We start from the raw sequence: 12,903 nt of genomic DNA, 5'->3' as shown, positions 1-12,903 counted from the left end.
AAACAATACTGTTTGCTCTGGGTCTAAACCAGAGTGTTGTGTGTGACATCTTCTTTTGCGCATGCGGGCCTCTTTGAGCGTTCACGCTAGAGCGCATTTGCTGTCGCATTTTATTTGTAGTGTGAACAAGCAGACCAAAAAAAAAAAATTTAAAAAAAATTCGGATTTGATCAAAAAAATCGGAATTGAGCATTAACACCTGCAGTGTGAACGTAGCCAAAGAAGCAGAGCAGCTTGCACTGCATACTCTACCTTTTTTCCCCACAAAGGCATGTAAATACATGTAGACGCCAGTACAGGGAGTCAAAAATGTTGGATTTAAGTAACCAACCCTCGATGCCTACTATCTACTGGTCATAAACAATTCTCTCAGACAGCACATTCCCAGCTATCTGAACAGCTGTGCCATACTTCACTACCAAACCAGACTTGTGCTCTGAGCCATATATGAGCCTCACCGCCCACTTCACTGGAGCAGTACTGTTCTTGAATCTATTAAAAACAATTGAAAAAAATGAAATGATACAGAACCTTTTTGCTTTTTAAGATATTATTTTGTGTTATTTTGCTTGTGTTATTTTGCAAAACGTTTTTGAATTACCGCGACAAGATTTTTTCCCATATTGTTCAGCCATAGAAATATATTTAGATTTACGACCCAAGAGCAGCACAGAACTAATTACTAGCTGCGATCACATACCTCAGATCCTATGTTTAATATGTTTAAGAAAAAACTGACACTGGCTGTTTTCCATCTTCCTCGTTTCATAAGAGAAAAAAAACAACAAAAAAAAAACAGACTCCTTAAAGCCAGACATAAGAAACAAATGTGTCAGAAAACGTCTGCGTGTTCAACATGAGACTGGCCATGCCTCAGAGTGCTCAAGCTTAGCCCTTCATCCAAACTCTTTATCACTTTCTGCTCTATAAGACTTTAAGGACTAAATCCCAAACTTCTTATCCTACTTAGAAGTCAAGGTTTAACAGGAACCACTTTAAAGTCTTAGAAAATTACTCACAACAGGAAAAACCCTAGTTTGTGTTGGTGTTCGTGTGTAGGATTACATTTATCTGTGTGGACATTTTCCTTTTCCCATGAGACAATCTGCATGATAAGCCAAATGAAAAGCAGACAAAAAGTCAAAACCTGCTTATTCCTCAACTCAGAAAAGAAAATCTGCTCAATATTACCGCCTCAGTGTACAAAGCATATTCCTTGCCTCTTCCTGATTAGATACTTCCCCTCCCCCACTGACTAATGCACAAACCACCACTTCATTTCAACAGATGTTGTAAGTGGTGGTGGGAAAGACCAATGGATAAAACAGTATTATTAGTGTGACTGCACCTGCTTGAACTGCTCATCTACAGTTCATTACAAACGTAAAGAAGATGACTAACAAAAAGTGGACTGCGGATTTAACTTCATTCTTCAGCACAAGAAAAAAAATAAACTTTATGCCAAACATATCAGGACACAACAGAAAGGGTATTTAGATGCCAAACTGACTACTGGCTTGTTTTCATAACATGGTCTTTGTTATGGACGCAACTTGTCTGAGCAATGGGGACTAACGCAATTAGCAGCATAGATTTAGCCAGCTGTCCCTTTTCTTATCTACTAGTCCAGTCTAAACAAGCACGACTGCACTAAGCAGGTAGTTAATTACATGTATCTGTGCTCAGATTTAAAAAAAAGAAATTTATTGATTATGTAGGAATTGAGATAACATCTTGCATAGACAGGACAGAGGCATGTAAGCGAATGGAGTCTTTGATGCAGAGGCCAAATCGATGACTCAATGTTTAGCTTCTTTCCACATGACACTGATGATGTCCAAGCATCTAACATACACATAAGGCCAAAGACTTGGACTAGTCCACCAACTAGAGGATTTGTTTTGCAAAGGGGGGGGGGGGGGGGGGGGGGGGTACTCCAATAGGACCACACAGAGGACGCTGTGTTTGGTGCAGTGTTTTCATGATAAGATAAACTGCAAAAGAGGCCTGCAGTCCATAATCTAATCTAAAAACCAATCTGAAAATTTACTACATAACACTTTGTGGCATGTGCTGGTCCTTTGCTGGTCCTTGGCCAGGGACAGCTACCAGTAAGTCATACCACGGAAAATATATGCTTCCCATTTCAGTTTCATGATTTTCTTTCTACACCTTTGTGCAGTGCATGGATGCCACAGAAGATTAGATGAAATGGAAGCAATGGCTTTTTCTGTTTTTTGTATGACTTGTTGCATTTTAGCTTGTTTATTTTGGTCTTCCTGTGCTGAAAGTAGGTTTACCTACCCTAATGCAGGCACTAAAAAGACTCCACAAGTGGGATTTTAATAACTTTAACACTTCCTACTTTCTGCCCTCTGGACAAACAAAAAAAGAAGAACCGTGTAAAGGTTTCTTCAGTCCGAAAGTGCTTATTCTGTATTTCCCTGAAAAGCCACAACTACTTGTGAAAAAAGATGGAAAAAAATCCACCAGATGGGAAGTGCTTGATTTAAAGAAGTCAACACTAATTAAATAAATGTAACGGACATGCTGGATACCATATTACTTTCATGTAATTCGCAATATTTGAAATTCACTTGAAAGTTCACCACAGCCCACACGAGAGCGCCTTGCAGCAGCTGATAGGAACAAACACTCCCTCACATCTTATGCTCAGTTTCCCTCTGCTTCCTGACCCACTTCCTCTCTCAGCCCAGCCATAGGAAGGCAGGCTATCCACTTCTCAAGACCGTGTGCTGCAGCACAACAGGCAGAGGTTGATGTGTCTGGAATGGCAAACAAGTCTTAACACAGCTGTAGAGCTGTAGTAATGCTGACCTCAGGGTCGCTCTGTCAGCCTTCACCTGCTTTTGTGACCACAGCATGATTCGCACATGGGAAGAAGGGAGGACCCTCCTTCAACTGAGAGCTAATTACACATAGAAGCTGAGTAACCTAGTTAAAGACAGGGGCCAAGTATGTAAGTCATGCTGCCCTTTTGGCACACTAACCACAGTCATTACAATTCAAACTACCCTATTGTCATAAACAAGCAAATGAGCCAGTGGTGGCGCACAGACACAGCGATACACAAAAGAGTGTTTGGGAATTCATGCAGCCACTAGTGACTCTTTACAGAGACTACTTATGACTGCCAAATGGGAATAAAGGAGACAGCACTGAGTATTTAATTATCTCCATAAAACCTTCAGATTTGGAGTCAACAATTGTAATAAATCATTTCCAATGGTGGTATTGTTTTGATTGCTTTCAATCACTTTAAAAAAAAAAAACAAAAAAAAAAAACAAAAACAAATCATCTCTAGTTCAGGCGTTTGCTTTTCTCTGTTCAGTGCACCTGTTTATTGAATATGTACTGGCCATATAATGAAGTCAAAAAGAAAGATCTTGGCTTGAGAAGCTGCATTTGTGAAACGCAGTTATGTTCCTGTCCACCCCCCACCCCACCCCCCAAAAAACACCCTCATTCATTAATGGCAACACCCATTTAATTACATCTGTGGTCCAGTTGTGGGCAGTTTAATTAAGATATTGAGGCAATAAACCGTTTTTGACTGCAAGCCAAACAACACTTGCATTTAATATACAGCTCTCCACGTATGATGAAGCAGAGGCGGTTTGGTGATGGTGGAAGAAGGGGGGACGCAGTAATCTATGCAACTGGGAGGTGCATCCACTTTCATGCTTTGACTCCTTCCCATTTCCCTTCCATAACACTGTGTTAGTGGGTCAGTTCTGAACCTAGCAGCATTTGTGTGAATACAATGGACTCGAAGAGGGTAATTTACTGTATGTGCGAATTAAAGACTTAACATTTGGATATTTTTTCGAGCCCATTGTTCAGTTTGAAAGAGACTACAATGACGCCAGCAGTGAATGCCAGGGGGCAGGGCGCGGTTGCACCTCGGCGTATGTGGGTCTACCGTTTGGGAGATAAGTTTTCCTGCCGCACTATGGCTAGCTACCCCACCCCGATCCATAACGTACAAACGGCACATTCCCTCCCTCTAAACCCAAGAGCCAAAGGAACAAAAATCATCTTTGTCTAGGGGCTAGAAAGTTTTTCAGCAATGTCAGTTAACTGCCGCTAACGGTTAGTGCTAGCTTTACCGAGAAAAAAAAAATGTTCCCATTACACAGACTGTCCCGATTCATTTTAGCTAGCGCATGCACTTTCGTGTCTGGACTGCTGTAGTTGGGTGTAGGGGAAAAAACGAAGATCGCCGCAACCAATTTAAGAGAGCGAAGCAGAAAAACGAAATATTCTTAAATAATCTACATCATCTTTAACCTACCTTCTGAGAGGAAAATGCAAGTATCTCCGAAAGCTGAATGAAAAAGCACAAAACCCAACTCGTATCCCAACTGATTTCTCCTCCCTCTGCCGGAGCCGCTGCTGCGCTGACACGAGCCGCTCTCTCTGTGTGCTCTTTCCCCTCTCCGACACAGGCCCCGCCCCTCCGCTGCTTTGGCGAGCGCTGCGTGGATTACTTTCTTTGAAGGACACAGCTCACAGCCAATCACAAGCATAGACCTCACACCTCCTTTCTTCAGGTTCCCACTTACTGAAAATGACTCCTAAACTGTGTGTTTATGGCAGCTTCATACCATTTTAATCTCTATTGCACGCCGTTATGTCCTCCTGTTATCCATTTACTACATACTGGTTATTATATACATATTTTTCTACAACCATATGTTAAGAAAAAGCACAATTTCACAACCCATTTAGATGAACTGCCAAATGCAACTCCTTCATGATCCAGGAGGATTTCATAATATGGCATGAGGCTGAGGCAAAAATAGCTGGATAGTCTGGCTTTATGCATGCACATCCAGTTGTAAGTGAGTGGGGGCAAGCTGGCTGAAACTATTAGAAGGATACACACACACACACACACACACACACACACACACACACACACACACACACACACACACACAAGGCATGTGGCTAAGTTGGCTAACAAAGTTGGATTAAATTTCTTAGGCTTTTTCCAACATCAATAAGCAAAAAGTGTGATTCAGGATGAAGCAACACCAATACCTGCTTAGTAGATACTGAAATTACATTTCACATCTCCATAAGAACACATGTAAAAGTACTGCAGAGGGTCATCAACACAGCCCAGAAGATCACTGGCTGCTCTCTGCCCAGCCTGGAGGTCACTGCAAACTCTCGGTACCTCAGCAGAGCTGGCAATATCATCAAGGACCACTCTCACCCCAGCAACCAACTGTTTGAACTATTACCGTCAGGCCGACGGTACAGGTCACATAAAACCAGGACAAACAGATTCAGGGATAGCTTCTTTCCCAGAGCTATCACCGTAGTAAATAAGCACAAAAACAATTGAACCTATTCCATACCGTCACTGTCATTATATTATGCTGCTATTCATACTGTCATTATATTAATGCTGCTATCCTGTATATATTGTACATACTATTGTTTGAGTACTTACGATTGTTTTTTTTGTACTTTTTATATTTTACATTTATATTTATTATTGAAACTTGCACCAAGGGAGTGGCACTCCAATTTCGTTGTACTCTGTACAATGACAATAAAGGCTATTCTATTCTATTCTATGTACCCCAAGTGTAAAACAGCACCACGAGATGGCGGTATTTTACAAATCCAGAGACACTAGAAAACAGCCGTGGTCTATCAGGCATCCTTTCCCAACATTTTAGGGCTCATATGCCAGAAAAACTTCAATAAACACGGACATTGATTCATTTTCCTGCTATCCTGGTACTCCCAGTTAATTTGACGCTGCAGTAAATGGAGTACTGCACAAAAGTCTTAGTCTTATTTTAGTTCTGTTTTTTTGCACAATACTCAGCTGAATCAGTTCCCAGTTCATTCTGCAACAAGAATGATGACCTCTAAAAAATTACCAGGGTAATAAGCAGTCCTGCAACAAATGATGGCTTTAAAAAAAAAAAAAAAGTGCACCCGTACACTAAAAAGAAGTGGTGCTGCTTCAAATGTAAGTACCAAATATTTCATTTCTGATTTATCCCGGATTTATCCCATATGCATGAAAAGCAATTTGCATTAATATTTAAAGATCTTTGATTTTAGGCTTAGATTTAGCCTCCTTACACTCTGCAAAGTACTATGTATGTTACAGTGTAGATTTCAAATTACTTACCTTTTCTCATTGATGGCTTCCTCTCGATGGGCTTCTCGGGGGTTTTCTGAGCAGAATCAAAAGCCGCCTTCATCTGTGCCACCTTCACGGACTGGTTCTGCTCATCCGACTTGAGTTCAGCTAGCTTTGGCCGCTCCTGGTGCTGCAGCTTTTCATGCAGCTGAACTGTCTCCTTTATGAGTTCAGAGACGGGCCTTGATCGGGGAGTGCCCAGGGACTTGTTTCTCTCTGAGATAGAGTCATCATCATAGTCTTTGCCAGGTTTTTTAGCAGTATCTTCTGGAATCTTGTTTTCTGTGTTAAGCATCATATGAGCATCCTTCCTCATGCTGACTGAGACTTGGTGGATTTCCTCTGAGGTAACCTTAACACCTGAACTCGAGACTGAGCCAGCATCTGCAGCTAGTGCAACAGTTTTCTTCAGGGACTCTTTTCTCCTGACCGACCGACTATCTGCCTTTTCAGAGTCAGATAACTGTGGGTTGCTTTTGCTCTCAGCATCACTTCTTATCTTCAAAGGAGGTCTGAGAGTACTGGTGTCTGTCTTTTGCCCATCATTCTTTGTAAGTGGAGACAGAGAGGAAGGTGCAGATTCCTCGCCACTCACTTCACTTTTTTCATGTGAAACAGCTGATTGTAAATCATCCGAGCCTACACCCTCAGAGAGGCCTATATCTGCCTTTATCTTCACATCCTGCTTGTTTGAAGCATCAGTTGAGTCTATGTCTTCAGCTCTGAAATCACATGATTTTGGGCATGAGCTCTCAAAACAAAGCAAATCTGAAGCTGCACTGTGAGTAGAGATTGCTTGTTTCACATCCAGGTCTTTACTGGTGTAATCTTTTGTTGCATACTCTGCTTTATGCTTATTGTGTATCCCATCTGCAGAGGAGGACAAAATCCCCTTTATATCACTTTCTGAAAGATCAATCCAATCACCAGGCGATGCTAATGCTGAACTGTCAAGGACCTCCTTTGCACTTACATCTACAGGAACATCTGAGGTGTCCTTGCAGTCAGTATGAACTTCTTTTATTTTAGAAAGGGATGGTGTTGCCTCCTTTTTATTCCTCTTAAGCAGCTTCTCCAAAATAGAGCTGGGTTCAGTGGAAACTGGATTCATGTCAGCTGTATCCACGTGTGAATAAGCCCTTGCCAACTCTCTTTGGTCATCGGTGGCAGCTTCATGTTTAGTTTTACTTTCTGCGCTCTCCTTTGAAGGTCTACAGTGAATGGTATCACTCACGTCTGATAAAGGCGCTCTCTGAAGGCTGTTTTTCAAAGGATGCTGGGGTTGAGGTGGGGGTTCTTTCCCCTCACTCAAGCGGCCCACTGTTCCCGCGCAAATCTTAATATCCTCATTCTCAACTTTATGCATCATAGTTTCATTCGGATCCTGAAAGTGCAGAGACTCACTTCCTGCATGAGCTCCACATCTGCTGCTCGTCTGCATCATAGATCCCCGTTCAGAGATGTGAAAAGAGCTTGCGTCCTCTGGGTTTTCACCTTGGTTCTCCTCATGTGGTAATGTTTCCTCTGCCGGATACTCCATCTTGATCTTTTTCTCACTCTTGATCTGACTGAACCGCTTACAAGCTCTTGCACTTTCCACAGTTTTCAAACTGCTCTTGCAGTCCTCGTCCGTCTCATGTGGGACCAGTGGAGCAGTCCTCCCTCCTCCTCCTCCTTCCTCCTCCTTTCCTGCAACCCCTCCCTGTCTCACCTCTCTTGCAGCAGCAGAACTCTCCCACACATTCATGTGCTCCTTACTAGAAGGTGTTGTTGGCTCCTGATCCTGAAACTCTGGCTTTACCCCGGAGTTACTGCCCTCGTCTTCACATAATGTTTCTCCCTTTATGACATCACCTGCATGACTGCCCACACATTCAGAGTCATGGCTGGGCTTCGCCTCCTCCGATCCTTCACTGAAACCTTGCTCTCCTCCTTCCACTTTGTCTAGATTCTGTCCCATGATGGTCTGTGGAGAAAGACACGATGTTAATCTCACAACAGTCGACCAAATCCTCCTTCAATCACACACTGAAAACTGAAATAAACAAAAACAGTGAAAACAGAGGAGGAAGTGAGCAGACACTGTGCAGCACATTGCAAACACTCATAGTCACACGGGCCATTTTCATGGAGGTGGTTAATTGCCCACCTTATTACTTTAACTGCAATAGTATAGTCCCTGTTGACTATTTAATGCACTTCCAATGTCTGGGCCAGCTTGACTTTAAGTCAAATTACATTTGCAACATTAAGCAGTGAGCTCTCCTGTGAATTTCCATACTTTGTTTTTCAATCGATCAGTAATCCAGTAAATGTATGAATCAGGGGTTTTTTTGTTTGTTTGTTGTTGTTTTTTTGAGCATCACAGATGATGAACTGTTACTTGCAGTCTGTCTCAAAAGAATTTAATTAGTTCACATTTCTTTAGCTGAATTTAGCAAAAGTGTTAAAGATTACATAGTTTTTCAGGCACTAAATAATATTTCTCAAAGAGCTACTAGCTGAAAACTTGGCATATCTCAGCATGGTGTGCAATGTGTGCTTAAAAACATCTGAGGAAACAGCAGATGTGCAGTATCTAAGAGTCATGTCCTCAAAAAATAGAAAAAGAGTCCAGCCCTTTAGTTGATGCATCTACAAGTCATGGTACAACAGTGAGTGTCTACAGCTATCTGTAAGACACGGGCGGAGCTCTGCCATGGATTGCAGCTGCATTTCAGTCAGTGGTGCTGGACATCTTGTCAAAATTGATGAAATTAAGAACGCAAAAGTATCTTCGGATTTTGATTTTATTGCCAACAGCTTAATTTTTCCATCTTGACAGTTTTACTCGATAGAAGAAAGAAAAAAACAAAACAAAAAACACACATTGTGGAAAACTATCAGTCATGGATTGGTCTCCCCAGAGCCCTGACATCACCATTATTAAAGCATGTGAGATTATGTTGACAGAGAACGGAAGAAAAAGCAACAGACATCGAAAGAGGAGCTTCAGAGTTCAGGCCGTACTGAAGAATAAAGGTGGTCATAGCAGATATTGACTTTCAAGCTCAATACAACTGTACAAACACCGTTTTTTGCTTTTTATACTGTGCAGCTCTGCAGATGTTTCAATAAACTGCTCCACCTATTTCCAGTTTTCCCAGAAGAATACAAAGATGTGGTGGGTGGCTAGAGACTTCAGCACAGTGCTGCATGTTAAATGTAGGGAGATGTGTATATTCATTTAACTGAGGGTCTGTGTTGTATATCAGCAGGCTTCTCCGGAGAAACATTATCCTCCACAGCTGACTGCAGCTATTGCTCTTACAAATATGATGGAGGTGTCATTGGTGCTTATGAAGATAAATGGTCAGAAAATATTACAGCCTTAGCAAGATTAGGTAAAATGAACTATTATTAAGCCAAGCATAAGGGGAGGGGGGGGGGGGGGGGGGGGATTACAATTACGCTGAAGAGAAACCTTTCCATGAGTGTGTCTAATTGTTTAATGGGTTACTACCCACCAAACTGCAGCAGTAAGCAGAGAAGATGGTTAAATACAATGAACAATGATCTGGACACGGAGTCTGTTTCCTGTCTACGGCCTCATCACCCATCTGTGTGACAACATATGACTGCTCTTGTCTTATCATCTGACAGGCCTGCATGCTGGCCAGAGACATGTTGAAAGGGGCTAATGTTATCACAAAGCAATGGTGGCATAACTCTGTGGAGAAGCTGTGATAATGAAAGAGAGTGCAGATGTGCATGATAGCACACATAAAAGGCAGAAGGAGATGTGAGGACATCAAGTGAAAACAAGTGACACGTCTGCTTTCCTTCACGTCATGCGGCCTAGTCAGGTTGAAGCCAGTGTCGTAGCTCAGTAGAATTCACATTCACAGATTATCCTCCACCTACTCTCTCACTCATTGTAGGGAACCCCTTCCCTTAAGGCATTTCATCCATGCTAACAACAATTCGTGAATTATCCGGTCTCATCCCTCCTGAATGCCCAAAGCCCATCACTTGATCCCCATGTGCTCTGTTGCTCCAGCATACTCAGACATCCAGGAATTCAAAACCAGTGAGGCACAAACCAAAGTTTCAGCATGTGGAAAATACACAACTTACTGTTTCCCTAAGCTTTGATAAGCACAAGAGAGCAACAAGCCTAGCTTGCTGCTCCCAAAATACACTGGGCGTAATATTAAATATTACGCCCAGGAATATGTTGCAGCTGACACTTACCAGTTAGACGCTGTAGCCAAGTCGATCGCTCCTCGCTCAGGACTGACAGAGTGCTCTTTGTTGGTTGTTTGGTGATGATCGGTCCTCCCTCAAATAAACCAGCAACAGGAGCCTTATATTACATCCATGTGATGTCACAGCACATTTGACTAATAAGATCAGGGGGCGCTTGGACTTGTAGATTTATTTTTTGCTGTCTTGGAGATGTAAAATTAAATATCTCTAACACTGTTTGGACACACGGTTTATGAAGAACAGAAATAGTCGATCAGAAACAGAAATCATCAATCATCACTGGGGGAGGGCAGTCAGCAGCACAGTGTAATTGCAACAATGGATATGTATATTCAATGGCCACTTCATTAGGTATGCCTGTTCAGCGAAAACATCTAACCAGCAAATCACATGACTTGCAGACATGACATGCTGAAGTTTGAACTGAGCATCAGAATCAGGAAGAAAGGTGATTTAAGCGACTTTAGAGGTGATATTGTTGTTGGTGCCAGAGTTTCAAAAACTCAGTTGTCTGGTTCAAAATGCCTTGTTGATGTCAGAGGACACGGTAAATCAATTAACCACTGGTTGCAACCAAAGTATAACTTCAACCAGTGGAAGTCCACACCAGGTGTAACTCCTGCCAACTAAGAAGAGGAGACTGAGCCCTCGATTATTTTATGAGCACAGTGGATAACGTGTCATGTCACAAAGCTCAAACTGACTTCTTAAACATGACAGTGAGTTCACTGTACTCACATGGCCTTCACAGTCACCAGATCTTAATCCAATAGAGCACTTTGGGATGTGATGCAACAGGAGAGTCAATATGCACCAAAATCTCGGAGAAATGTTTCGAGCATTTTGTAGAATTAAGACAACCTGTGGGGGGAGGGGCCACCCTGGTGCTAGCATGGTGTCACTAATAAAGTGGCCAGTTTGTGTATATTTGAAAACAACAGCTTCAGTGGAAATGACAAATACAAGTAGATGAGAACAAAGACATAAGACACAAGGCAGACAAGCCCCACTAGCAAATATAGAAAATGACTTAGTTTGTTTTTGCTTCAATATGAATCTGTGTGATCAGGGTGAAACACAGGCCTACTGTAGGACACAGGCAGGACTGTTGCTATTTTACTCACTTCAACCCACTTGGAGGGTGATTACGTTTGCTAACTGTGTTAAAGTCCAACCAATTGAGGCTGTAGATTAAACGTGTAATGCTGTTGGGTTTTTAAACAATTTCCTTTTAGATTTAATTCCAAATCCTTGCATGTATTTTTCTTTAATTGTTTACCTTTTGTCCGTGTCTTCTGTGTTTCCTCGCGTCTTCCTCTGTTTGTCGTGTCTTAATTATGGCCGCTTCCCCTTTTAATTTGGTGATTGCTTTTCCTTGTGCGCTTATTTCCTCCTGCTTTCGAATACATTTCTTGAGTTTGGTTTAGTTTAGTTTTATTCCCCTCCTTCTGCTAGATAAAAAAAAAGTTGATTCGTGTTTTTATTTGTTAACATTTTTTATAATTTAAATAAATTAAAAAAAAATGTGTGTGTGTGTGTGTGTGTGTGTGTGTGGGGGGGGGATCTGAACTTCCTCGGACTCTTACCCAAGTGTTACGAGCTTAGCATTTTTTTTACACCTCTGTCCAGCAGTTAAGAAAAGCAGGGTTGTTGTTTTTTTATGTTGTGTCTGGGATAAACCGTGAGCATTTGTATGCCCAGGGGAGTGGGATATTATCTGAAAACAGCTCTGGCCATTTCTTTTGTTTGCGCTTGGTTACTGGAGTAACGTCCCAAACAGGATGTGTCCTCAGATAATAAAACAAAACTGGAGGTGCTGCAGCCAAGAATTCACCGGCAGACGAAGGGGAAGAGGGGCCCGTCCACACCCACCGGCCGCTTACTGAAAGCTACTGTGCCGACAGACAGGCAGCCAGTGTTCTTATAAGCCGGTGTGTTTGAGTTTATAAAGGTCACTTTGAATCTAATCTCTAAAAAAAACAAAAACAATCTGTTACTAGTTTAGCGCGATGTTTAACTCGAAGCAGGCTTTTTTTTTTTTTAGCAGATTAATGCGCCTGTTTACAACTGTTTAACAGGTTACATCAGGGGACTAGTCATTCATTTCACATCCGTTGACAAACTAGTCCAAGTAGAAATGGGTTTTATTCACACACATACATACACACACACACGATATAAAACTGCAGCTTAGCCACCTCACTTCCTCATCACACGCTATTCTGTGCACAGGAGCAGCATTCATACACACGGTCACGCAGGCCTGCAGAAACAGGAGTCTGTAAGTTAACTCATGCACTGATGTCATGCAAACACTGACGGGAAGCCAGATGTTATATAACCTGGCTGTTAGAAAATATTTCCTCTGCCAAAGCGTACAGATGAGGGCACAATCATGATGTAATGTCAGGGCGCACACTCCATCACAGTGGATTCGTGTATTTCGTTATTATGTCTGAAT

At 42.0% G+C, this 12,903-nt stretch overlaps 1 protein-coding gene across 2 annotated transcripts in view; it reads right to left on the bottom strand.

Moving 5' to 3' along the window:
* LOC101487995 (coronin-1C-A) overlaps nucleotides 1-11,808 on the bottom strand; it is a 41,218-nt gene extending 29,410 nt beyond the window's left edge. Inside the window, exons 1-3 of one of the 2 annotated variants that reach the window (XM_004544575.3) lie at nucleotides 11,722-11,808; nucleotides 10,428-10,515; nucleotides 6,183-8,160 (exon numbers count right to left, since the gene is read on the bottom strand). In XM_004544575.3, coding sequence (XP_004544632.3) covers nucleotides 6,183-8,154 — 1,972 coding nt within the window. In that variant the 5' untranslated portion in view covers nucleotides 8,155-8,160; nucleotides 10,428-10,515; nucleotides 11,722-11,808. Of the gene's footprint in view, nucleotides 1-4,316; nucleotides 4,458-6,182; nucleotides 8,161-10,427; nucleotides 10,516-11,721 lie in introns of those variants that run through there. The other variant, XM_012917268.4, reaches the window with a different exon arrangement.
* Between the last annotated feature and the right edge of the window lie 1,095 nt (nucleotides 11,809-12,903).

The sequence above is a fragment of the Maylandia zebra genome, linkage group LG12 (genome assembly GCF_041146795.1).
Source record: "Maylandia zebra isolate NMK-2024a linkage group LG12, Mzebra_GT3a, whole genome shotgun sequence".
NCBI classification, from domain to species: Eukaryota; Metazoa; Chordata; class Actinopteri; order Cichliformes; family Cichlidae; genus Maylandia; species Maylandia zebra.
The sequence above is the reverse complement of the archived record's forward strand: the minus strand, read 5'-3'. Positions and strand labels throughout refer to the sequence as shown.